The 27071-nt window shown below is 33.8% G+C and overlaps 1 protein-coding gene and 1 pseudogene across 5 annotated transcripts in view; both read left to right on the top strand.

Annotated features, from left to right (window-relative positions):
* LSM14A (LSM14A mRNA processing body assembly factor) overlaps positions 1–26839 on the top strand; it is a 48053-nt gene extending 21214 nt beyond the window's left edge. Inside the window, exons 3-11 of one of the 5 annotated variants that reach the window (XM_016166056.2) lie at positions 2211–2340; positions 10381–10503; positions 14709–14885; positions 15161–15226; positions 17662–17844; positions 17944–18115; positions 19396–19627; positions 22298–22340; positions 24965–26839. In XM_016166056.2, coding sequence (XP_016021542.1) covers positions 2211–2340; positions 10381–10503; positions 14709–14885; positions 15161–15226; positions 17662–17844; positions 17944–18115; positions 19396–19627; positions 22298–22315 — 1101 coding nt within the window. In that variant the 3' untranslated portion in view covers positions 22316–22340; positions 24965–26839. The remainder of the gene's footprint in view (positions 1–2210; positions 2341–10380; positions 10504–14708; positions 14886–15160; positions 15227–17661; positions 17845–17943; positions 18116–19395; positions 19628–22297; positions 22341–24964) is intronic. The other 4 variants (XM_016166054.2, XM_016166058.2, XM_016166059.2 and 1 more) reach the window with 4 other exon arrangements.
* Positions 97–215, top strand: LOC118611660 (annotated as a pseudogene).
* Positions 26840–27071: the final 232 nt, after the last annotated feature.

Below are 27071 nucleotides of genomic sequence, written 5' to 3' on the forward strand. Positions count from 1 at the left end.
GCATTGTTATATAATAAGATAGCCAAACACAAAAGAATTTTTACATATATAGATGTGTGTTCAGTTCCCTAAATAAGGTATTAAAAAAGAAGACCCGTCTACGGCCATGCTACCCTGAACAAGCCCAATCCCGTCTGATCTCAGAAGCTAAGCAGGGTCAGGCTTGGTTAGTACTTAGATGGGAGACCGCCTAGGAAGACCAGGTGTTATAGACGTAAAAAATTAAAAATAAGGGATTGTAAACTGACAAGGTCCTTGCAATCTGTGAGGTCAACCAAGAGTTGCCCCGCCTTTAAAATAAATAAAGAAAAATTCTTAAAAATAAATAAAATAGAAGACCCTAAGTAGTCTAAGTAAGGGGAAAAAATTGTATATTTTATTAAAAACGGAAACAATGATATCTAAAAGATTTTAAATTATTAGTTTAAAAGGATGTCCATTACAGTACTTGTTTACATGTTATTTGGAAGCATGTAGAAACTGAATATCAACTATAACAGCAGAACCTAAGAGTGTTTTTACTTGAGGGCAAAGTTGATTAAAAGTTCATAGCTTCCTAATCCATTTTCTTAACCTATTTTCTTGTTAGACGTCTTCATTTTAGTCATTTGCACTAAAATGCGCTTATTGATTTATCAGTATAATAGTTTCTAATTAATTTTCCCTTTTTTGTACTGTGAACAATAAAATCTTCGTATTCCACAAAACAGATTCTTAAACGATTTTTTAAATTAAAAAATTAAGTTTTAAAATAAATTATCTTGCATAGGAATTGTCCAACTTCCAGCTATTAAAATACTTCATGAACTTTTCTAATAAACTAGAGAAATTCTCTACTCTCATTTATGTTTTCCTTTTTAAGTAAGTCTGAAGGAATCCTGAGAAAATCTGAACTTCATAAGTGGAGGGAGAAAAGACACATTCTAATAGAGATAGCTGCCTACACTAAAGAGTAGTTTTATCTGTCTCATATTTATATATCTTTTGATAAATCTCCAGGAAACCAGTTAATTAAATAATCAGCTTTATTGAATGAAAAAAACCAAGAGAGCACAAATAAAAATGGAGTTGAATAACTTCTTCCAATCACCAAAAATTTTGACTTTTGATTTTTTCGATTCATTCAGTAGTATTTATTGAACCTCTGCCATGCGCCCGACACCAGCAGTGAGCTTATATTTCTGACAGCTGTTAATATACTTTATATTTACATTATAAAATGTTTTATATTAAGATAAATTAATACGTAAAGTTTGTGTATAACATATTAAAATGTATTTTAGGTTTAGCAAATTAAAGGTTTTAAAATTTTTCTTAATGATAACTATATTTTAAATGTAAATGGTTTGTATAAGATAGTTTGTTTCTATATCTCCTTGTTGTAAATTTAATTGACTACTTCACGTTTGAAAATAAGAGTAAAATCAAAAGTGAGATGTCTTAATTATGTCAGCACTAGCCTAAAACTCAGTATAACCAAATGTAGTTTTTCTCATAGTTTTTCTTTAAGCAAAGTTATTTATTCAAGTAACTTTTTATAGTTCTTTCCTAAATATGCTATAAAACTCTTAAAGAAGTTTATTATAGAAAAAAAAGTATTTAGAATTACATTGAGTATAATTGGAACATTACACTTGACCCTTGAACAAAGGGCTTAGGGGCACCAACACCCACCTCAGTCCACCCCTGTGTATAACTGTTGACTCCCCAAAAACTTAACAATAGTCATCTCTTGGCGTCCATGGGGAACTGTTTTCAGGACCTGTTTTCAGGACTTCTGTGGATACCAAAACTCATGGATGCTCAAGTCCTTTCTATAAAGTGGCATAGAACAATACATGCAGTTGGCTCTCTGCATCCTTAGATTCCCAGTCACAGATGGAAAATTTGCTCTGCAGTTGATTGACTCCACAAATCCAAAACCTGGGGATATGGAAGGCCAACTGTTTATTTATTGATAAAATTCACATAGAAGTGAACCCTCATAGTTCAAACCCATGTGTTTCAAGGGTCAGTGTATATACAAATAGTGAAATCAGAAGATTATTTAACTGTTGAAATATTAAATGCGTGTTGGAAATTATTACAACTGCTTTTGCGCTTAGTAGTTATAATGTAATAATTTTCTTAAAAATATAAATAATGGAATTTCTTTCCATAATATGCATGTCGTTTAGAGCCTGGAAAAATAACCCATGATCTTTCTTCAGTCTTCACTAGGTTCATCTACTTCTTCATTCCAGTCAGTGGGTTCCTATGGACCTTTTGGCAGGATGTCAACATACAGTCAGTTCAGTCCAAGTTCATTGGTTGGGCAGCAGTTTGGTGCTGTTGGCGTTGGTATGTTTTCTTTTTATTTTCTTTCTTTCTACCACAGATTTTCAGACATACCGTTTGGTGTTTCATTTGTAGCCTATTATTTCAAAGGCTTTATTTAATGTTTTCATTGACTAGTAGTACTAAAAAGGTCATCTTTCAGAATAATCACTTTTTAAAAAACCTAAAAATATCTAATTACCAGATTTCTTTGAATGTTGCTTTAAATTTATATAAGAAATATCCATTTAAAATAAGTATTTTTTCCAACAGGATGGATTTTCGAAAGGGGGATTGAAGGTAATGCTGTTGCTAATAAGAAATAATGCTATTAAGGAGTTTTTTTTTTTTTTTTTTTAATGTGGATGGTTATCGCATTTAACACCACGTATGAGAGATACTCACATATATAGCATCTTTGGGGGTTTGGTGCTGTGTTTATTATAGCAGTGTTTTAGAAATGTAACTATAAGGAGAATATCTCAAATTCTAGCCCTTAATCTTTTTTGGTTCTATTTTATCAATTTGGTTCCATTTATCAATTTACTTTGTTTCACTTGAATCACAAATTCACTTTCAAGTGTACCTCGAAACTCATTAGTATGTTAACAAGTTTTGGTAAAAATTTTTATACGAATGTACTTTTTATATAGTTGTAACTTTAAGTAAATGTTTGACTTATCCACAAAATAAAGAAGAATGAGGGGAAAGTAAATTGCAAAGTTGAATGAATATAAGCTGAAACAACTAGTGCTAAGTATATATCAAATTGATAACAGCCACATAGAAGAAAGAATTAACTCAAGTAACCTTTATACTCTTAGTAAAATACATTGTAAGAACAAATAGAACTATTTAAAAGGCTTGACTTAGGGTTCGGAATTGGTAGTGGTATTTGTGTTAATTTTGAAACTGTTTTGTATGTGTATTGGGATAGGGCAAATTAATATATTGATATTGGGAACTGGTGTTCTTGCCATGGAGAAGGGAGATACAAGTATGGAATGGGGAAAGATAAGGAAGAACCCTATGATGTTGAATGTAAATTGGAGGTATGAATTTGAACTCATTTTTTAAAAACTGGTGATTTCCTGACTCTGTTCATAGAAGGGGCCTGGAAGCAGTGATACCCAGTAGAAAAGAACACATGTAGACCTAGTACTCGGTTTCTAAATACCATTTCCTACTAAAAGGAACGTTGAAAAAAGAATGGGAAATAATGCTCTTTTTTAACAGAAAAATGCCTGCTAATAAGTAGAAGGAATGGTAGATATAGAAAATTACTATTTTATAATCTCTGATGTAATAATTAACAGCAAGAATCATCAGTGAATACTAAAATCATTGGATGAGTCCCCTGATGTAATGATATGGGAGGAGGGAATACACAACTTCACCTCTGTGGTTCTCTTAATGAAAATGCAGATTCTAAAAGGGGTCAAATATGTGGTGACAGAAAGAAATCTAACTATGGAAGGTGAACACACACTACAATATATCCATATGCCTTATTATTAAATTGCACACCTGAAACTTAATGGATTTTGTTAACCAGTGTCATGATAGATACATACATGGATGGATGGATGGATGGATGGATGGATGGAAGGAAGGAACTGAAATCTCACACACACACAAATAAATAAATGCTGCTAAAATCACACACACATACGGTGTAGAGCCAGAGAAAGCGTCAAGGGGATCGTTTCATAAACTATATAAATGTCTAACCAGTGTACTATATACTTGAAACTAATAATAAAATTTTAAAAATATATATATGTCCATTAGATAAGGTTTGTAATGTTCGTCAAATCTATAATCTTATTGATTGCTGTCTCGTCTATCAGTTAATAAAAAAAAATCCCTGCCCCCCCCCAAAAAAAAAGAACAAGAAAATGCAGATTTCTAATCCTGAAGAAATGGACCGTATATATCCAGAGACCAAACTCTTCAAAGGATGCAGTTTTGTGAAATATGGAAAAAGACAACAGGACTGGTTTAGACTTGGGGAGACTAAAGAGACATAGCATCCAAATATAATATGTGATTGGATCTGGGTTTCATTTTTTTTTTTTTTTTTAAAGTTGTTAATAAAGAACATTTTAAGGACTACTGAGGAACTTTGAGTACAAACTAAATGTTGGATGGTGTATTTAGGTGTACTCTTTCACTTTTGACATAGGTCTGACATTTTTTAAAGTTAAAAACTAAATATTTAATTCCTTTTACACTCATTATTCTTAGGTTAAATAGTGTGACTTTGCTTCATGTACCTCTAAAACCTATTCAAGTAGTGAAGCCAGTGTTAATTATATTAATTATACTTTTTAAATCCAGATGTACCGTTAGCTATAACTGTTAGAATCCTATTCTGAGGATTCAGATAAGGGATAATTGCAAAATACATTATCCTTTTAAGACTCCTTTCACTGAATCAAATAGTTGTCTAACATTGGGATTGTTATTGTACTGATTTCCTACATTACTGTGAAGTTTGCATGACTTATTATGTATAAAGCATTTGAACAAAGTCTAGCATTTGGTGTCTACATAGTAAATAGTGCTTCTGCCATTCTTCAGAGCCTTCTTCTCTAATTGGGGTATTTTATAGTGGTGAGATATATTTCTCAGAAATGCTATTACCTACTTTCAATATGATTATGAGTGCTGGTTTAGTGTTCCTTAGGTGTCACAAAAGTAAAAGATTTTACTTGCACTTTCTATGTGGACAGGGTAATTTTTGCAGTGGCAGATCCTTTTTGATTGATTTTCACATTGATAGGATAATTGTGGAGTGGCTAATTAGAGAACCTGTAGATAATATTTTAAAAGTTGTCAAGTGAGGAAAACTATAGCATAGGTTACAGTAACAGATGCTTTTTAGAAAAGGAGTTAACTCAAATATAGATTGTGATGGCACAAATTAAGCCAGATTTTAATCTTTTTCACGTGTTATTAGTCTTTTCACAGTTTTACTTGGAATTTATATCATGAGGGGTTAATATCCTTACTATGTACAGAGCTTTTAAAAATAAAGATCTCCAACCCAACAGAAAAAAATAAGTAAGCGTTAGGAACTAACTTTGCCTTTTTCAGAAAGAGAAAAAAATACGATCCTTAAACATGGGAAATGCTTAAATCTTGTTTATAATAAGATATATGCAAATTAAATCTACACTGTGACACCATTTCTCACCATCAATTTGGCAAAACCAGAAATTTTGAGTATATTCTCTTTTGACCAGATGGTAGGGAAACAGATACTTTCATATATTGAAAGGAATAATGTACCAGATAGAATTAAAGTACTATTTTTTTAAGCTGATGCTAAAATAATTCTTATGTGTAAAGATTAGGGTCATTATTGACTTTAATTTATGAACTCTTAGGAAAAATTGATTATCTCACAGTAAATCAAGCTGCAAAACAGCCCTGGCATGCTAAGTCTTATAATACTCTTATGGGCGACATGGAGGAATATTGGCTGAATAGAGAGATAAATGGGTATAGTTTAGATGGTTAAATAATCAAACCATATTGCATGATAATTCTTATAAGTCTCCAGTGTTTTATTCAGATTAATTTTAATCACTGAGTTTGATGAATGCTTAGAAGATATGCTTATGAACTTTACAGTTAGCATAAAGCCAGGAGGATGCTTCATGCATTAGGGATGACAGACTAAGGATTGTTAAAAGATGTACTGTAATAAAGTATAAAGGAATTAAACGTTCTGGTTTAAAAGCAGCGATCATCAAACAATTTTTAAAAAACATGATTCAACTGTGATATTTATAAGAGATGGACCGAAAGACAAAGTAAAAAAAAAGAAAAAGAAAAAGGTATGACATACCATACAAACACTGATAACAAGAAAACTGTTAAGTAAGTGAACATCAGACAAAGCAGCTTAAAAATCAGGAGTACTACCAGAGATAAAGAGGAATTCTTATAATGACACAAGGGGCCGTTCATCAAGAAGCTATAAATGTGTATGTAACTTTCATAAAATAGTATACCCAGTTATCACAAAATATAGTCCATGAGCAAATCATGGACTGATCAGTGGGATAGATCAAATCCTGGGCCATCAAACAAGTTATGATAAATTCAGAAGGATTGAAAGCATACATGGTATCTTCTCAAACTAAAAAGAAATTAAATTCGGAATTAATAGGTAACTTTAAAATATCCAAATAATTGAAAATTAAGCAAACTTGTAAATTACTGAGTCAAAAAAATCATAAAAGAATTTTTTTTTTAATGATTTTAAAATGCAGCATGTCAAAATTTAAGCATTGCTTAGGGAAAATTTTATACCCTTAAGTACATATATTAAAAAACAAGAATGCTTTAAAATCAGTGTCCTATGCTGCCAGCTTAAGAAGCTAGATAAAAAGGGCCTTTCGAGCCATGCTTCTCTTGCTCTCAGGCCCACTTCCACATCTGGAAGTGTATTTTCTCTTCTAATAAAACTTTTCGTTTCTGCCGTCAAAAAGAGAGCGAGAGAGAAAATGAAAAGAAGAAGCTAGATAAAAGGAAAATTAGCCCAAAAGTAATATAAGGAAGAAAAAAATTTTTAAAGCAGAAATCAATGAAATAGAAACAAGCCAAAATATATAGAACATCGACAAAGATGGGAGTTAGTGCATCGAAAATTTCATAACGTAATAAGCCCGTAATAAGCCCCTAGCAAGACTGATCAAGGGAAAAAAGAACACCCAAATCAACAATATCAGAAATGGAAGAGTAGACATCACTATAGATCCTAAAAGAATAATATGAAAACATCGAACAACTTTGTCAATAAATTTGAGATCTTAGGTGAACTAAATTCCTTGAAAAATACAACCTTCTTAATCCACCACAAGAGGAAATAAAATCTCAATATTCTTATATATGTTAAAGAAGTCGAAACTGTAGACTGTTTGATTTACTGATAAATTTTACTATTTAGAGAAGAAATAAATAATTTTACCAGTCTTAGAATAACTTGCAGAGAATAGAGGAAGCGGAACACTTTCTAACCAGATAACCAAGGCAAGCTGAGATCTGAAAATCTAATGATGTCATTACAAGAAGAAAATATATATGTAAAAATCCTTAACATAGTATTAGCAGTGGAAGCCAGCAAGCAATTCATAAGAAGGATACTACATAGTAACAACAGTGAGGTTTATTTCAGGAATGCAAAACTTTTAACATTTGAAAATCATTAGTAATTTACCGCATTAACAAAAGAAAGGGAGAAAACTGCAATCCCAAGAGATACAGAACAGGCATTTGATAAAATGTAACACCCATTTCTCAACAACTAAGGAATAGGAAGGGATATCCTAAAATTCATCAGTGAAATGAAAAGCTTACATACATAATGAATGTGTTTCCTTTGAGGTAAGAAATAAAGCAAAGGCAGAATTATTTCAGTATTTCATTTAGTGTCGAAGAGGTCCTAGTCAGTTCTATAAAGCAAGAAAAAAATAAAAAGATTTGAAGAACGGAAAGGAAGAACTAAAAATGTCTTTATTTGAAGGTGACATGACTTGTTTGCATAGAAAATAAAATGCAAAGGAATATTCAGACCACTAGAATGAATAAGTAAATTTAGCATGGTAAGGAGATAACGTGGTAAATATATAAAACTTAACTGTATTTTTATATTCTAGGAAAGACAGGTTGGCAAACTATGGCCTATGTACCAAATCCAGCCAACCTCTTGTTTTTGTAAATTCTTATTGGAACACAGCCACACTCATTTATTTACTTGTTGTCTATGTGCTTTTACACTACAAGGACAGAGTTGAATAGATAGATCATATGGCGTGAAAAGCCTAAAACATTATATTTACCATCTGGCCACTTACAGATAGAGTTTGCTAACACTTGATCTAGAACAGATTATTGGGAAAGGAAATGTAACATGCAACACAACTTAACAGTAGCATCAACAACATTGGGTACCAAGAATGAAAAAGATATTTTAAAACCTCTGCAACAATACTTCTCAATGGAAGAGGATTAATTTTAACCCCCTCCCCTAGGGGATATTTGGTAATATATGGAGACATTTTTGCTTCTCACAACTGGGGGCTACTAGTATCTAGATGCACTTAACATCTTATAATGCATAGGACTATCCCTCACAACAAATAATTATTTGGCCCAAAATGTCAGTAGTGCTGAACTTAGGAAGACTACAATGAAAACCATAAAACATTGCTGAGAGAAATTAAAGATCTAGATCAATGGAGGGTTAATCCATGCTGATAGGTTGGAAGATTTGATATTTTTAAGATGACTTTTTCCCCAGAATTTGCAGATTGAACATAACCTCATTAAAATCCCATCAGACATTTTAAAAAAATGGAAATTAACATGCTGGCTTTAATATTTATATGGAAATACAAAACCAAAAATAACCAAAACAATTTTGATGAAGGTTTGAAGTTTTTACCCAGTTTCAAGATTTACTATGAAGTTATAGCAGTCAGAACAGTGGATTGTTGACAGACAAATACATCAAGAGTAAAGAACAGAGAGTACAGAAATAGACCCAGTAAATACTGATTTAAAACAAAGCTACCAAAGCAGTACAGTGAAGAGGGGGAAATCTTTTTAAGAAATGATGCTGCAGCAGCTGCATATCTATTTGGAAAAAATTAAACTTGAACCTTGTCTCATACCATGCATAAATAATAATTTGAGATAAATTAATAGCAGAATTAGGGTGAGGGAGGTGGGTGTGATATGACCAGGAACTCAAGGAAGAGATGAGGATATAGAAGAGTTGGCTAACCAAAGGGCAAACAGTGGGAGGTTGAGTCAGGTGAGGAAACACAGAAACATGGAGATGTGAATGCATATCATCAGAGTGGCTTAGGTCTTGGTTATTGCCCAGAAATACTAGGGATAAGGGGATGGATTCAGCTTTCCACAGAATTGAGGGCAGTAGTCCCGACATTTCTGGGGTTGTTATGGGAGGTTATATTAGGCCTCTCTCGAGCTAGCTGGGGCTGCAGCCTGACGATCATGAGAGTCCCATTAGTTCTCATCTTAGATGCTGTACCAGTCTCTGGTACCCCCATTTTAAGACAGATGTGAACTAGAATTCATTAAATTGAAGTGGGGGGCAGTGAATATCATGTGAAGGTGAGTCGTGGTAAAAGAACTACAGTTGCTTGGAAGTGAGAAGATTGTGATGGGCATGATCATAGTCTTCAAATAATTTAAGAATATTTGGATAAACTGTAGGGTGTAGACTGGTGAAAATAAGGAGAGTGGGGAGAGAAGAGGTAGGCAGATAAGGAGAGGACCACATAAACTGAGATGCAGGTAGTTTGAACTTTTATCTTGAGGGCTGTGGAAAGACATCAGTGGGTCCTAAGGATTCTAATAATGTGATGTTTGTATTTCATAAGAGATTATTCTGTCATCTTTAGATTGCCAAAGAAAATATACATAGATTAGTAAGTAAGAAGAGAGCACGGCATATGAAAAGTAACTATTCCCATAAATACTGTAGAAATTTGAAGATTGACATAACCTAATATAGCAAAGAATTGAGCCCTTTCTAAGACTGTGTCTTACTCATATTACCAAAACTTTTGAGGTCACTTTAGACAGAATGCAGCCCCACGATGCCATCCCGAGTGGAAGCATTAAAGCGGACTGGAGTCCATGATCTGTTGCCATGGAAATTCAGGGAAAGCACTTCATTAATCTGTCTACTTTTTCGGCTATTTGTGGAGATACTCTGTCTGATGTGGGTCCTTGCTCTCTCATCTGCGTAACTGTCTAGGACTGTACTGCATATTAACAAAACGTTTGCACCTAGGATGCTGGAGTATATATTGGTTTGCTTTCTTTCTATACAATATTGTCAGAGATTTCTCAAACTAATTTTTGTTGTACTTTCACTTATTTCCAAGATTATTAATTAGCAAGAGTGTTATGGGGGCGGTGAAAATTATCATTATTAAAATGATAAATTACTTTATATGATGAAAGGTTTAAATTTTTTAAAAAGATTTTTTTGTCATTAAAAAAAAAAATCTCTTAAAGCTGGAAACTCTTTGACATCCTTTGGAACAGAAACATCCAACAGCGGTACCCTGTCCCAAAGTAATGCAGTCGGCTCTGCCTTTACACAGGAGACAAGATCTCTAAAAACACAGTTATCTCAAGGTAGGCTGTTTTTTCCTTCAGATATTTGTATTATAAATTTCTCTAGTAGTTTTTGTCTTTGAGTGTAAGAACTTTAGTGGCTTGTAAATCACATGTATAATTTCTTTGTAGTTCTTTTAAAATTTTTCTAATTGCCATTGCATTAAGTAAATTACTGAATGACTTCCACTATTTAGACTTTGACAATTCTTAGATCATAAAACCGAAGCGGTGAGCACTTTCTAAGTTTGGCACTTTTTTTGCAAAGTAAGTATATAAATTGTATATAATATTTAACTATATCATATTAATCCCAGATTCACCACTGAAGATGCACTTTCCTTGATGAATTTGAAATAGCAGCTGAAAAAAACAAATTATTCAATATGCTGTTCTAATTTTCCTAGCATCCTCACAGGATCTAGAGCAGTGGTTCTCAGTTTGGACTACCCACAACTGAATCATCTAGAGTGTTTAAAAATGTAGCTTGTGAAAACTGCTACATCAGAATCCCTAGAGCTTGAGAATCTGTATTTTAATAAGTTTCTTAAACTATCCTGTTTCATTTTTTTAAATTATATTTATTACCCAGTCTCATAATTGTCAGTGGTCCCAAAATTCCACATCTATTATTATCTGCTGCCAAAATGGATGTTATTGGTGTGTTGCTTTATATGGATGTTTACTTTTAAATAAAACAATGTGAAGTCATTTCAGAGGGGCAGTATTTTTTAAAACTATTGAGGGTAAAATCAAGCTAATGCTAAACAATTCTATTTTTAGATATTTTGAAATAGTTGTAGTTTTTATTATTCATAGTGATTTAAAATAACTTAAATTTTAACCATTCTAGTGATTTGTTGTAGATGAATTAGAAGTCCAGTAAGCATAGGGAGAAAATTAAAATACCCAGTCTTGCTAGGGAGAAATAACAAATATTTATATTTTGTTGTGTATATTTCCAGACTTTTTTCTAGGTTAAATGTATATTTGTGTATATGTGTATTGGTTTGTTATTTTATTTTTCAAAGAATTCTTTTTAGAGAAAATACTTAATCTTTTTAAGCATTAGTTTTCTAAACTATAAAATGGGACTTTACTGGTAACATACTTACTGTGAGGATTAAATTTTTTTAATGTAAGCAGTTCCCTTAGCATAGTGCCTCATGCATATGTGATCAGTAGATGTTAGTTATCTTAATCAGTAGCCAGCATTAACTTTAATATGGAAGCACCAGAAGAATGCTTATTAAAGTCATAAATAAGGGTACTTGTTCTCATTGCTATTCAGCATTGTTCTGGAATTTTTAACTTAATCAGAAACACATGAAAAAGAAATGAGGCATAGATAATATAGATATCTATAGATATCTAATGCTGATATTAAAATTAGCATTAGTTAATGCTCTGACTCTACTTGTAATTGAGAATTCACTGGAAAACCTAGAACTAATAAGGACCTTAAATTAGGGGTAAAATGTAAAGTAAATGCACAAAAATCAATAGCTCTAAAACTTAACCTACTAATTATGTAATGGGGTAAGAGATGGTCACAATACTGAGAAATAGAAATTATATATAAATCATGCTACGTGAAATAAGCCAGACACAAAAAGTTGAAAATCACATGATATCACTTATATGTGAGATACAAACCTAAAAGCAGCAAATGAGCAGGACAAACAGAGACTCGTGGACATGGACAATAGACTAGTGGTTACCAGAGGGGCCAGGGTGGGGTGGGAGGTAGATGGAGGTGTAAAGGGGGTCAAATATGTAGTGACAGAAAGAAATATAACTATGGGAAGTGACCACACTGTAAAAATATGTATGTCTTACTGTTAAAATGTACAGCTAAAACTTATTAGATTTCATTAACCAGTGTCACCATAAAAAAATAAATTTAAAATAATAATAAATTACCTGGTAAAATCAAAAAAATTATATATGAAATACATAAGAAGAAATATGAACACTATGATGAAAGTATAAAATGTAATAGAAGGACATAAAATATAATATAATCAGAAACATTTTATTCCTAAATAAAAAGATAAAGTACTGGCAAAGCTTTACTTCTCGTATTAATTAAATTGTACTTTCAATAAATCCAAATCAAGTGGTATAAGAACTTAATAAAACATATACAAACTATCTTAAAATACATGTGGAAGTATATATAGTTAGACATGTGAAAAATAAAAGTAATTTGATAGGGCTTTCCTACTCAATAATAAAGTATGCATAAAGTAAAGCGATGTAGGAATAAATTTAGAAGTGAATGGAACAAAAGTCAGGAACAAACCCAAGTATAAATAAGTAATTAGCATATGATAAAGATACTATTTTTAAATTATAGAAAGGCTAGTTATGCAGTAAGTGATGTTGGAACAGACAACTGCTTGATCATTCAAGGAAAATGACTAGATTTCTTCCCATATACTTGGGATTCAGCTAAATTTAAAATAATATTTAAAAACATTTTAAGCCCATATTTATTAGAAGGAAATTATATGTATAAAGTAATGGCAGAGAAGACCTGAAAATCTGCATTTTAATTTAACCAACTAAAATTTCTGAATTTTACAAAATTAAAACACCTAAGATTTTCTTTTAATTGTGTCAAGAATGTGAAGCTAGCTCAAGGGGTATGTTTTTATTATATTGAAATAGATTTTGTTTATTCCTAATAATATGTTTAGTATTGCCTATATTCTCCTATGTATAACAAAATCGACATCATGACTAGTCGACTTCAATTACAAAGGTTTTTAAAGTACGCAAATGAGTTGTTACTTGCTGTGATCACCCTGTTAGTTGTGGTACTGCAACACTTGTGAGTCATAAGATCTTTTCTCAAAGAAAAGCCTGAAGTAAGTTTTATGAACTTTAATGAGATTATTTAATGTAGTATTGTAAAACTAACTAAACTAGTCTTTTCAAAAAACTTAGCACTTGTTTTATAAATTAAATTTATAAGGTGATAGTGATTGCAAAATATCTTCTCATTAGCCAAAACTTACATAAACCACCATGATTTCCCATTATAATAAATGTGGAAATTACAGTGTTTCTATTAATGGCCAAGTAAACTTTGGCATTAATGGCTGGAAACGGTAACACACATTTGCAGATGCGTACTTTAGATAACCATAAACTTGGGGAATATTACTAATAAATGGTCCCTAAAGCATCTGGTGCACAACCACCAATGCTTTGTCAGCAGCATCACCAATACTCCAGTTGTTTGGAGCCTGTGCAAATATGTGCAGGTAGGCAGGTGGGGGATTTTTTTTTTTTTTTTTTACATGAAATGAGCATTATTTTTTAAAGCAAAACATTTTGGTGCAATATCATGAGACATCAGAGCACTTTGAACCAGAGGTTTTCCGCAAACATTGTAGGGACAAAAAGTATGATCAGGACACCCATATTATCTTCTTTTGTTCATACTGAGAGTAGGTGCTGGCCTCATAAAAGGAAAATTGGAATTTATAAGTTCAAAGCCTATATTGAGCAAAATCTTGCCAAGAAATCTGTCAAATGGCAAGGAATAAGTATTGCTACTATGTTATGATCTGAAGGGTGTTATTTGGTGCTGGCTTTTTAGTGTTGATGTTTAATTACCCAAGCCCACACAGTATTGAAGAACTTCACCTAATTTTTTAATTCTTTATTTCCTTCATAAAAGAAATTTAATGGAGATAATACCTATATATGTATAGAGGTATCGCTTTAGACATATCTGAAGATATGTCTAAAGTGATACCTTTAGACTAAAAATGTTAAAAGCCTCTGAAAGTGATGGCTAAAGTTAGCAATAGAATCTTATGGTTGTTGTTACTGGGGAAAGCCTGTATCTGACCCACAGCACAATCTTAAATAATATTCCTGGGGAATCTTGTACCAGACAGCAATTTTGAAAAACTTATTTTTAAACCTTATTTCACTAGGTGGAAATACAGATGAAATTCCAGAGTTTTGTTTGTTTATTTGTTTGTTTAGGGATTCTTTTATTTTTACTTTTTAAAAAATATTTCTTTTTAACCCTGTGGCCAACCCGCTAAAGATAATTAGTTTTAAATTCCGGTCTAATAAGTAGATGAACTCAAATTTGTGCTAAGGATTTGAATTGCTAGAAATAAAACTAGATTTTTTTTAAGGTCTAGGTTATTTTTAAATCCCCAAAAGATAGGGTAGTTTCTTATCTTTTGGTTACATTTTAGGTCGTTCAAGCCCTCAGTTAGACCCTTTGAGAAAAAGCCCTACCATGGAACAAGCAGTACAGACCGCCTCGGCCCACTTACCTGCTCCAGCACCTGTTGGGAGAAGGAGCCCTGTATCAACCAGGCCTTTACCATCTACCAGCCAAAAAGCAATAGAGAATCAAGAGCACAGGCGAGGTAGAAATTTAGCTATTTCCTATTCCTTAATTGACTCATCAACATTTTCCATTCACCTTATTTTCATTAAAAAGATATACTTTATATGAATGATCCTAGAAGGTTTAAACTGAACTTGATAGAATGTACAGTCTGTCAAATTTGGCTCAAAGTAGTGATGGTGGTGGGGGTATAGATTTTGGGGGGTTTGTTGTAGGGGTTTTTTTCCCCTAATTTCTAACTTTACAGAAGTTGTTGATTATGTCTTAATTTGTCATTTTTTGTGTCTTCTATAGCCGAAGTACACAAAGTTTCAAGACCAGAAAATGAGCAACTCAGAAATGATAGCAAGAGACAAATAGGTGAGTTACTTGGATCTGAAAGCCATATTTTATGCTTCTCAATAGAACATTTGAAATGTGTGGTACGTATTTACTTAAAAAAAAGAAGAAGAAAATGGCAGGGGTTGGTGACTTATATAAAGAGGAGTTTCATTGTGGTAACAGAACAGGTTTTTATCTTATTTTTTGGTGGTAGTTGTGCAGATCTATGTATGTGGCAAAATGTCATAAAACTACATAAAGACTACTAAAAAATGAATACATGCAAAAACTGTTGAAATCTGAACAAGATATGTAGTGTAAATTTTATTGTGCCAGGGTCAGTTTCCTGGTTTTGATAATGTACAGTGGTTAAATAAAATGTTAGCTTTGGAGAGGAGGCTGGGTGGGTCATGGGCATGTAAGACCACTCTGTAGTATTCTTTCAGGGTTTTTTTGTATGTGTAATTATTTTTAAAGTTTTTTTAATCATCATTACATTTTGGGAATAAACTTATTTGATGGTAAGTGATTGTCTTTTAATATGTTCATGAATGTTATCTGCTGTAGGATTCGTACACATTGTATGGCTTCCTCTTTTGTACTTTATGTTTTTGTTTCAGTTTCATGTTATAAAATTGTTTTCATTGTTTTCTGTGCTTTTAAGAATGGAGTTATCTGTACCTTAAAATTTTGAAGTTTTTTTATTAAAATTATTTAAGCCCCGAGCCCTTTTTGAAGTACTTATTCAAGAACTTTAACTCTTTCATTATTATTGATTTAATAAGATTTTATACTTTATCTGTTTGGTAATCGGTAATACCCCCAAATTCATTCATCTTATTAATATTTTCTAACTTATTAACAGAGGATAAATTATAATTTAAAACTTTTCCAAATTAAAAAATAAAAGTAATCACCTGTAATCACCTTACTTAGATAATAATTAGAAAGTGGTCTTTGACTTAATTTTTGAAAGCTAGATATATTTTAAATGTGTAAACACTTCATTTGTCCTGTACATTTTTATATGTGCCGTGTGCCAAAGGGTACATAATTTCTGGTTTGATTTACTATATTTTACTTTTTTTTTTAATTTGAAAAAAGGACCCCTGCTCAACATAAAATAATTATCCTACTTCCAGCATTTAAAAATCATAAAATAGCGAAAGGAACTGGACTTCAGGTAGTAATCACACAATAGAATATATAGATGTCAAATTATAATGTACATCTGAAAATTATATAATTGTATTAACCAGTGTTACCCAATAAACTTGAAGTAATAATAATAAACTACAGGAGGTTAAAAAGTCAAATAAGTAAAAATAAATCATCAAATAATAAATAAAAGTATCTTTCACTTGCCCTTCAAAATTCATCCCCCAGAGGTTCATTAACAGAACAGTGGATATTTTTTAGATTTTTGATATATACTATACTTAACTTGTTTTTGTAAAGACAGAAAGATCATGCATGCTTTATTTCCTGGATTGGCCAAGGCATTTTTAATAGTAAAGTTTAATGTGTTAAACCTCCTGTTTATCTAGATTTAAGTGTCTGAATATGCTGTAGTGGGTTTTTGTGGTTTATTATTGTCTCACACTCGTGCAGTTTGCCAAACTTTAGTGAACACAAACCTGTTACTTTGTAGTCACTTCTGACCTTTGTCACTATGTATTAAGCATTACACATAATTATACTCATAGAATTCATACTGCATTGTGCTCTGTATGTTTCTGTTAATTCACATCAAATACTATTCCATATTCCTCTTTTTTTTTTCTTATTATTAGTCTTGCGTTGGATATTTGAGTTCTCAAGTTTTCACTATAATTCATGCTGCTTTGGTATTGCTTTATCATACCTTATAAATCCTGTCATTGAATATTGTAGAGAAAGAATAACTATAGGAAGACTTGAATAATATGGTGTCATTTAGAAGAAGTTGATAAAGAGGGAGTGGGAAGTGGTATGAGTGGTTGACACCTGGTGCTTCTTGTCTTGTGCTATCTGTGATGAGGAAATAACATCTTCTTTGCAGTTTGTTCTGATTAGTGTTCATTTATTTATCTTACTATAAATGTTGGTCCCTGTGATCCTTTTTATAAAAGGCTTCCTAAATTTTGAAAGCCTACTTTGTGTTTGGCACTTTACAAGTATAAGGGATTTGAGCAAAACAAAGATCCTACCCTCAGGAAGGATATAGCAATTTAGAACAAGTCTCCCAGATTGTTTGGTTGTACACATATATGAGTGTGGACCTCATAAATATAAATTTAATTTGGGCTATTTGTAAATTTTATGCATGCTATTGTTAGTCTATTATATAGTGTTAGTGAAACTTCATTTTTTTATATAAAAAATACAAATATAGTAATATGTAGATACTTATATGCATTTCTGTTGTTGACTAATGTAAAAACTACAATAATGGCTTCTGTCCAAAACCAGCTTATTCTTTTTTATTAACATAGTTCCAGGTGCTCCTTCAGCTCCAAGGAGAGGGCGTGGGGGTCATCGAGGTGGCAGGGGAAGATTCGGTATTCGGCGAGATGGTCCTATGAAATTTGAGAAAGACTTTGACTTTGAAAGTGCAAATGCGCAATTTAACAAAGAAGAAATCGACAGAGAGTTTCATAATAAACTTAAATTAAAAGGTGAATTTTCGTTTTCGACACAAATTATTTTTATTTATTTGAATTACCAGTGTTTAGTACAAGTCTTGACTTTTGTGGTGTGTACTTGTTTTTCATTAGAAGATAAACTTGAGAAACAGGAGAAGCCTGTAAATGGTGAAGATAAAGGAGACTCAGGAGTTGATACTCAAAACAGTGAAGGAAATGCAGATGAAGAAGATCCACTTGGACCTAATTGCTATTATGACAAAACTAAGTCCTTCTTTGATAATATTTCCTGTGATGACAATAGGTACAGTTTTCTAAGCTGCTTTTAAGCTCTTAGGAAGTTGATGTGTGGAGTGATTTCTTATAAATTCACAAAGTTTAATACTTAAAAATACATAAAGGCTGCATTTTTTTAATGTTTTATTTTGCTAAAAAATAATTATACTAAAATTTTAAAAGATATTCCTTGAAAAGAAGAAATAACCATATACTTTTGTTTAGGGTTGCATTCACAAATATAGAGGACAATCTGTGGCTAGAGGGGTGGGGGTTAAGGGAATGGGAGAAATGGGTGAAGGGTTGGAGAAGTACAAATTGGTAGTTGATAGGTAGTCACGGAGATGGGGAGCAGGGCATAGGGAATGTAGTCAGCAGTAATGTAATGGCTCTGTGTAGACCCAGAGGGGTGATAGACTAATAGGGGGGATCATTTCATAAACTATATAAATGTCTAACCAATGTAATGTATACTCGAAACTATTAATAAAATACTAAAAAACTTCACATTTGAAATAAATAATTAAACATCCATCTAACATCTAAATAACACCTTTTACTTTACCTCTCTACAATGTAGTTCAAATAAAGTCAGGGCCAAAAGTGCTAATGTTGCTTTTGAAGTTTGCCAATACAGTAAAACTCTGCCGCACTTCAGTAAATGTGGATCCAGGAAAGTGTCAGGTTAATTAAAGGACCCAGCATAACACACTAAAGAGTTCCTGGGTTTCTGCTGCCTAATCCAAATTGTCCTTCTCCTGGCTGCAGTTTAGTGCCACCTGGTGGCAGTTGTTTTCTTCACTTTAAACTTGGGTGGGGATGATTGTGAGCCCTGTGATCGTCTGGGCTCTTAGGACAGCAGCAGTGCTGCAGTTAAGACACTTGCTGTAGGCATCAGGTCCAGGGATTGGGCCAGGATCATACTGGGAACTCAGGGAGTGCCCTTCTCCTCCCAGCGTTCTGAGACAGGGTTTCTTTCCCTGGCTTTGCCTTCTCTTCCACTGGGTTTAAGTGGAGGGTGACGTTACTTGCCAATATCATTATATCTGAATCCCTATTATATTGGAGTTGCTGTCGTGTTCCTTGGCTTTATCAACTGTATTTGCAAGAATTTAATATCAGTCATAGTTTCACATGAAATTTAATAGACTTATAGGAACATATTACTGTGGATAGCTTGTGGTAACTTAGACAAGGCACTTATTTTTATTTGATCTATAGGAATTATTTACTCTTAATTTGAGAATTAATGCTACATAGTTTTGCCAAAACTTAATATACACTAAAGATTACTTGTTCTTATAACAGAGAACGGAGACCAACCTGGGCCGAAGAAAGAAGGTTAAATGCTGAAACATTTGGAATCCCACTTCGTCCAAACCGTGGCCGTGGGGGATACAGAGGCAGAGGAGGTCTTGGTTTTCGTGGTGGCCGAGGGCGTGGTGGTGGCAGAGGTGGCACCTTCACCAGCCCTCGAGGATTTCGTGGTGGATTCAGAGGAGGTCGTGGGGGCAGGGAGTTTGCAGATTTTGAATATAGGGTAAGTATTACATGTTTTTCATAAAACTCAAAAATGTTTTTACTTTTATTTTGGGTGAATATCTTTAGGTCATTTGTATAACTTTCATTTTGATCTGATTAGGATATTTATGTAATTTTTATGTAATTTTAAGGAGCAGTAACTGGCTATTCAATTTTTTTTTAAATTTTCAGTTGGAAGAATTACGGGATAGAAATGATATTTTTTACCTTTTTATTATAGAACCATGATTTTAGATTTCAAGGACTGATAAAATTTTTCCCAGAACTATTAGAGATTGACTTAGGGTTATTTTTTTTTTTTTTCTATTTCCTCTTTTAAAATAATTTTTTATTGCTGGAGACAGGGGGAATCACTAAAGGCATTATTTTAGAAATGATTATAGCAGTTAACATGTATAATATTGCATGTAGTAGGCATTGTTCTAAATGTTTTTCACATATTAACTTAAACCTTACTCAGTGGTATAAGTTCTTTTTTTTTTTAATTTTCATTTTACAGATGAGGAAATAGGTATACAAATATTAAATAACTTGTCTTAGGTCATCTAGTAAGTGATGTTGCTGGGTCTTGAACCTAGTAAATTTGTTCCTGAGTCAGGGCTCTTAATTTAGTTTTTTGAAAACTCAACTACATTTTCCCTGGTTTTCTTATTTTGCTCTGGTCTTGGAAAATTTCATGATATATTGACATTTAGGAACCTCTGCTAGAAAATTGTATAGATCTGTATAGTATGTTTATATGTTATTTATTTAAAGGAGTGTATAAATTAAGTCAGTGTCACTATCCTAGTTTATTGATTTTCAGGGCAAGTGGAGAGGAAAGTATATAATCACAGAAAGGATCAAAATCTCTGCATAAAGAGGTCTACTCAGAATTGCAAAGGGCAGCTGGAACCATAAAGATGTGCTGGCAGTATTTAAAATTGGTCATTGTTGAGATCCCTCTTGAAGTATCAATGTTGGTGGCTTTTAGGTCTGGTCTGTTCATTATGATGCCTTTGGTATTGTCTCATCACAGTCAAGATTGCTGAAAATTAGCCTCAAGACATTAGCTCAGACTGTCTAGCCATGGTGGCCTGGTGGAGCTTCAGGACTTCTAACCTGCAAAACTGCCATTCTATCTGGGACACTATGTCTTAGTAACTAGAAAATGCCTTTTGCTTGTCACTATTACTGCTCTTATTACTGCCCTTGTCAGTGACATTTTGCTTACACAATTCAGTAACTTTTTCACAAATATTTGCCCTTAACCTCCTCTGTAGTGTTTGACACTGATGACCACCCACCAAACTTGGAGTTTGTTTTTTAATACTCTTAACATATTTTTTATCCAATCAACACATGTCCCTCAACACAGCATATAAGGCACTTCATGATCTGCCTACTTCTCCAAGGCTAGAAGTCTAGTGCTGTCTATAGGCCTATTGTTAGTGAGACTCCCCTTTTATTCATTTACTCTGCCGTAGATATGTAGGCCCTCTTCCTCCTGTTTAGTGACAAGCTTATTCCTATCTCAGGACCTTTTTCCCTCATCCTTCTGCTTGGAACATTCACTTTGCTGCTGCTTGGAAGTACTCGCATTTGTGTTTGCACTCTCACATGTGCTCAAGCGCGTCTGTGTGCACTCGCACATGCATGTGCACATATTTCTCTCTGTCTCTTTCACTCCCCCTTCCTCGCTGTCCTTTCCCCCTTTGTGAGCATGTCAATTCATAGCTTCTGGCTAGTTTATCTTCACCTGATTTGTGTTCTGTGATCAACTTCAACTTAACCTTCCTCGGAATGACCTCATCGTCATCTTGCCTTTGCATCATCTCAGCCTCCTCCAAGTATTTGCATTAGCTAATGGTGTATCTTCCTTTTTATGTCCCAGATGGTGGAGGTATCCATGTCATCGCCCATTTCCACATCACTGCATTCATTCCTTTGACATGTTCCTGCCAGCTATCACAGTAACCCATTGATCGGTCTCCAGACTTTCAGCCTCCCTTTACCTTGCTTCAGGCATATCAACTACCTATTGACGAACCTCTGACAATTCCATGTTGAAAATTACATTGAAGCAGCTTGGTTTGAGGGAAAGTACATTTAAATTAGACTTGAGTCCCAATGAGAATTTTAGTGATTGTTTCAAGTATGACCTCAGTTGAGTCATTAAACCTTTCAGGCCCTCAGTTTTGACATTAGTGGGAAGCAAGTTGCATAGTTTTATCTTAGACATACCTTTTAATGATCATTGAAATCTGAGAGTTGGAAAGCATCTGAGAGGCCTGACCTGGCCAAACTGTAAACCTTTTCAGGGGCTGGAGGCCTACTCTTCCCAAGAGCGTCCATCCCAGCCAAGGGATGCTCTAATTATTTGGATTTCATAGACATAACACACAATTTGAGTGAAAATCTTTTTCCCTATAACTTCAAGCTATTAGTTTAACTCAACTCTTTTAAACATAACAGAATTTACATATTCTTCATAATTTTTAAGATATTTGAAAAAATAGCTTTCATGTCTGTAGAAGACTAGACTTTTACTTCACTTTACCTAATCTTTGAGTAACCCCTGGGTGCATGGTACATGTACTTATTGATGCAGACATTTATTTTGAAGCTATCTCTCACTGTTCAGTAATTTTGAGCCTTTAGTTAAAAACCCCTATCACATGTATTTCAGAATTACAATGCATCATAGAGGTCGTCTGCATGAGTCTTTATCTGTAAGTATATCCCTGACAGATAGTCCAACCTCTGGTTGGGTGTTTCAAGGAGTGATAGATTCACTGGCCCCTCTGACGTTGCCCTGGTGGTTAAAAGGTTCTAATGTGACGCTGCACTGTCTCCTCTTCTTACAAGGGTCCCCCTTGATATATTGAGCCCCATTTCTCAGTGTTGTTTAACTTGCCCGATTTAAGCAAGGTGACTCATGGTCACCTCTTACACACACTGTGCTTGATTCCAACTCTAATCTCGTTCATTGACCAAGTATTTTGAGTTCTTCCTGTATGCCAAGCACGTGCTAGGCTTTGTTGGTAAGCAGAGCAGATGCGGTCCCAGCCTTCTCATAGTCCGGCAGGAAGTCAGACACCGCTAAAAGGGAGGGCTCCCTTTACTTTACCCTTCACAGCCTTGCCCAAGAGTTTCTCTATCCTTAGAAACATCTCTTCTTTCCTTCACTGATTTCTTCTTTTTCTCACCTTCTGTGGTATCTGCTTTCATCAGCACACATTTTACATGTGTTTTGTTTTGTTCCGTATTGCCAACTAGATGGAAGCCTCTTGGCATTAGTAAATATGTATTCTGCTTTTCTTTCCACCAAAACACCTTGCCCAGCATGGAGCCATAATGGGCTTGAAGTAACTGCTTAACGTGTTGATTAGGAATGCGCTACTTTAGCTTTCAATGAGGCCAAAGGTCCATCAGTGTGGCTGGCCCTTGATTGTTCATTTCAAAGTTGAACGGACTCTTCTGTCTGCCGTGAGAGCCCTGACCACCTCAGTGGCCTGTGCCTTCTAAATCGTACCATCTGACACCTTTAAAGGTAGAAATAATTAGCGATCACTATTACTAAAGGAGATTTACCTTCAGAGATTAAGTTCACTTCTGAAACAATGCCTGATAACTTCTCAGAGGTGGATGTCAGTGGCATTTGCAGCAGTTTTTACATAATGGTTGGCTTTATTCTTTGTGGTCTCTTGACATGAATCATTACAGTTTTGGAGTGAGCATAAGCAATTTGGTTGCTAAATGAAAACATGGGTAAGATAGGATCATCATCGAGTTTTAGAACTCTTTAAAAATACCAGCCAAACTAGAAGCTTTCTCCCAGCCTAACCCCAATACATAGGACCCAGACAAGCTAACTCTTTTGATCCTGAGTATAAGCTAATAAAGGCAAAACTTACTGTCTTTGACTTCCAGCCCAATTTTCCTTAAGGATAATGTTAGAAACATAAACTTATGCTAAGTTTGGTCCAAAGGTGCTTTCTTTTTCTTTTTCTTTTTTTTTTTTTTTTTGGAGGGGGATTTGTGGGGAGAATGGGGAGCAGGCAAAGAATAATAAGAGGGCAGCCAGCTATTTTATATGTTGCTGCTAAGAGGTTAAGCCACCAGGGTGGATGAGACAGATTACTTTCCATTTGAGTCTGTGTTCCTTCAGAGAGGGTCCAGAGACAATGAGGTGTCCAAAATGACTCGGCATGGTTCTCTCTCCCTTCCACTCCTCTGTTCTTCTACCTGTCTCCTCCTCCTCTTCCCTTCTCTCTTCCTATTTCCGTCTCTCCTTCTCTTGCTGCCATTTTTGGGGGTTGGGGTTTTTTGGGTTTTTTTGTTTTTTTGTTTTTTTTGGTTTTCTTCACCTTTCAAAACCACAGCTTTTGGACCCTAAAAGGTCTGGATTGATTGAACAGCTTTCTGAAAGGTAAAAAAAATATATATGGGCATGTGAAGGTTGGCTTCAGTGGGGAACGACGGACAGCAGGATCGTCTTCAGCTTATTTCTTTCTGCACCAGCTTACACCATGCCATGTGTATTCCAATTTAATAACATTGTACAAATGGTCTGGTATTGTATACACACAGATAAAGTTGAGATTAACATAGGAAGTGTGTATTTCTAACAGTGAGCATTGGCAGAAAAAGTCAGGTAGGTATGTATAGCAAGTAGTCTGAGGAAAATGGCCTTTAGTTTAGGGTTAGTCTCGCTGGAAAGCTACAGGCTCCTTGAGATTTTTACTGCTTTCTCCCTGGTTACATTTTTAAATTTCCCAGTCAACTCTGTGATTTTTTAGAACTTATTTCAAACTTAAAAGTTATCCTTTAAAATGAATTTCTAAATCATTGCTTTCTTCTGGCATAAAACTTTGGAGAGAAATGTTATTTTACTGTCTGGATATTTTATTACCAAGTAAAGACATCAAAGACGTAGGGATTTTATTAATCTTCTTCCAAAATATATTGTTGGTTGATGATTTTTATGAGTTTGATGGACTAGTATGTTGAAGTTTGATTAAGTTCTGTTTTTAAAGATTATTTGGATGGCAGTCAAAGATGGCAGGGTATGCCTGTATTTTAGATAGGCCTTCTGCTGGGACCAGCTTGACTCACAACACCACTGCTTTAAACTCCAACAAGTAGAAAAATGCACTTAACAAATAATAAACTCCTACAGAGTGTGGAAGTTGTAAAAAGTGTTTCCTAGAAATAACTGGTACAGATTTGTACATGAAAGTAAAAGATAGGTATGTTTAAAGGTAGTGGAAAATAAACTGAAGCAAACTAAAAAGAAATATTTATTAATCAACCAATAATTTGACCCATGAGCTAATTTTTTTTTCCTTTTTAGAAAGACAACAAAGTTGCCGCGTAGTCTACAAACAAGTCTTTGAAGATAGGTGAATTTCTAGCTCTTCATGGTCCTGAGAGTTGGTTTCAGTCTTTACCAAGAATGAAGAAGTGATTTCTCTGTATATTTGTCACCAGCACTGGGTTTTTTTGTTTGTTTTTCTGCTTACTTTCAAAGATATGATGCAGTTACATTAGGGGCGGGGGGATGGCTCATCTTTAAAAATGAGCATTAAATATATTTGGAATAGCAGAAGGTTAAGTAATTTCTTATGTATAGTTAAACTAAAGCAGTACTTCAATGGGACTTATAAGTATTTTTTCATCACTGAAAGGATTTTTCTTATCACTAAATTGTATTTGGCAATTATTGCAAGTTGCCTGCAGATAGGGCCGTGATACTGTGTTTTGAGGGTGTGTGTGTGTGTGTGTGTGTGTGTGTGTGTGTGTGTGTCTTTTGCCCTTTCTTTTTGGAAATCCTGTAATATCCTTTTTGAGGTAGCTTGTTTCGTCATTTAGGGTGCTGGATGGTAGAGAATTTTGTCAGTCAGCTATGTACACACAGTAAATACTGTTTCTTAGGCAAAGGTAACTTTTTTATATAGTTGTAAAATTCCATTATATTCCATTGCCAAAGAAACATTAAGAACTTTGTATAGCTGTATAAAAAGCAACTAATTTTTTAAAGAATAAACATTTTAAAGTCAGCAAACATAATGTGTCTTTGCAAAAGTTGATATGCTGAGGAGCAGAGCTATGGGTGGGTCTTTTTTTCATAGCTTTCCAGGCTTAAGATTTTTTTTTAACATTTGGAACTCAAATGAAGATTTGATACATTCTTTCGTTATCTAAAAAGAATAAATTACTCATGCTCATTGTAAGAACTTCATTTTGTTGTAAATGGCATATCACAGAATTCGTCCAAATAATAGATATTTTCAGTATACAAATGTAAATAATCATAGATAAGAATGTACTTAACTGTATTTTCAAATAAGTACCCCCCCCCCTTTAAGACAATAAAACTAGGCATCAATTAACCTCTTCTTCCTGATACACCTGGAATTTTGTCAGGATAAGTTGACTCATTCCATTAATTTCAAGAGGATTCAGCGTGTTAGAAATTATTTTGGCAACCTGTGATATAACACTGGTCCTTGGGCCTATGACCCACAAATGACTCAGTATAGAGTTCATTGCTAATTATAAATTACTAGTAAATCTTTTTGATATTTTAAGCTATAGGGGGGGAAAATCTGGCCACTTTTGTGTTTTTGTGAAGGCCATAGAGTAAAGGGATCCAAAGATTTAAATATTTTTATCTCTTGATTTTTGTTAACTTTCTCCTTAAACTATTCAGTAGTGATAAAGATATGGAATACTGCACTGTAGGAGAATTGGAATATTTAAAGATGGTTGATATTTTTAAGTTTAATTTTATATCTTTTGTATAGCTCTACAAGAAAATGTTTTGTAATTTGGTTTCATTATTAAGTTTCAGTACTTGGCAGCCATAATTTAGATAATATTGTTTAATACTGTTTGCTTGCATGTTAACAACAAAACCTTTCGGAGGACCCACAAATCATGATATTGAACACATTTCTGAGCCATTCTGAACATCAAAGCAAGTGCTATGGCAATACCTGTGTAGACTGTTGGAGATGTCCTGGGCTGATTTCAAGAAGAAAAACTGTAAATACCAGTTCTACATGCTCTGAAAGTATGAATTCATGCGTTTTCCAAGCCGTCTGGGTCACTGACTAGGGCATATGGTGCCCCAATAACTGGCAGCATGGCATACCTGCAGTGCACCTTACAATATTAAAGCAAGGTTTTTGTTCTGAGACAGAATAAAATTATTCAATAAAAAAAATGTTCGTCAAAGTTCTTTCTCTTTAAACAATAATATTATCTTAATAGAAATGTAATGAAAGGCATCTTTAAAATGTCAGAGTGGGCTTATGGTCATGTTTATATTTCTTAAAATAACTAGTAGATTAATTTCTCTTTTTCTGAGATTTATTTCTTGTTATAAATGTTTAGGTAAAGATAGAAAGCCCCTTTCTCCCCTTCTAGGGTACAAACCACACCAAAGTCAAAATCTG

Source organism: Rousettus aegyptiacus, unplaced genomic scaffold (genome assembly GCF_014176215.1).
Source record: "Rousettus aegyptiacus isolate mRouAeg1 unplaced genomic scaffold, mRouAeg1.p scaffold_m13_p_14, whole genome shotgun sequence".
Classification (NCBI taxonomy): domain Eukaryota; kingdom Metazoa; phylum Chordata; class Mammalia; order Chiroptera; family Pteropodidae; genus Rousettus; species Rousettus aegyptiacus.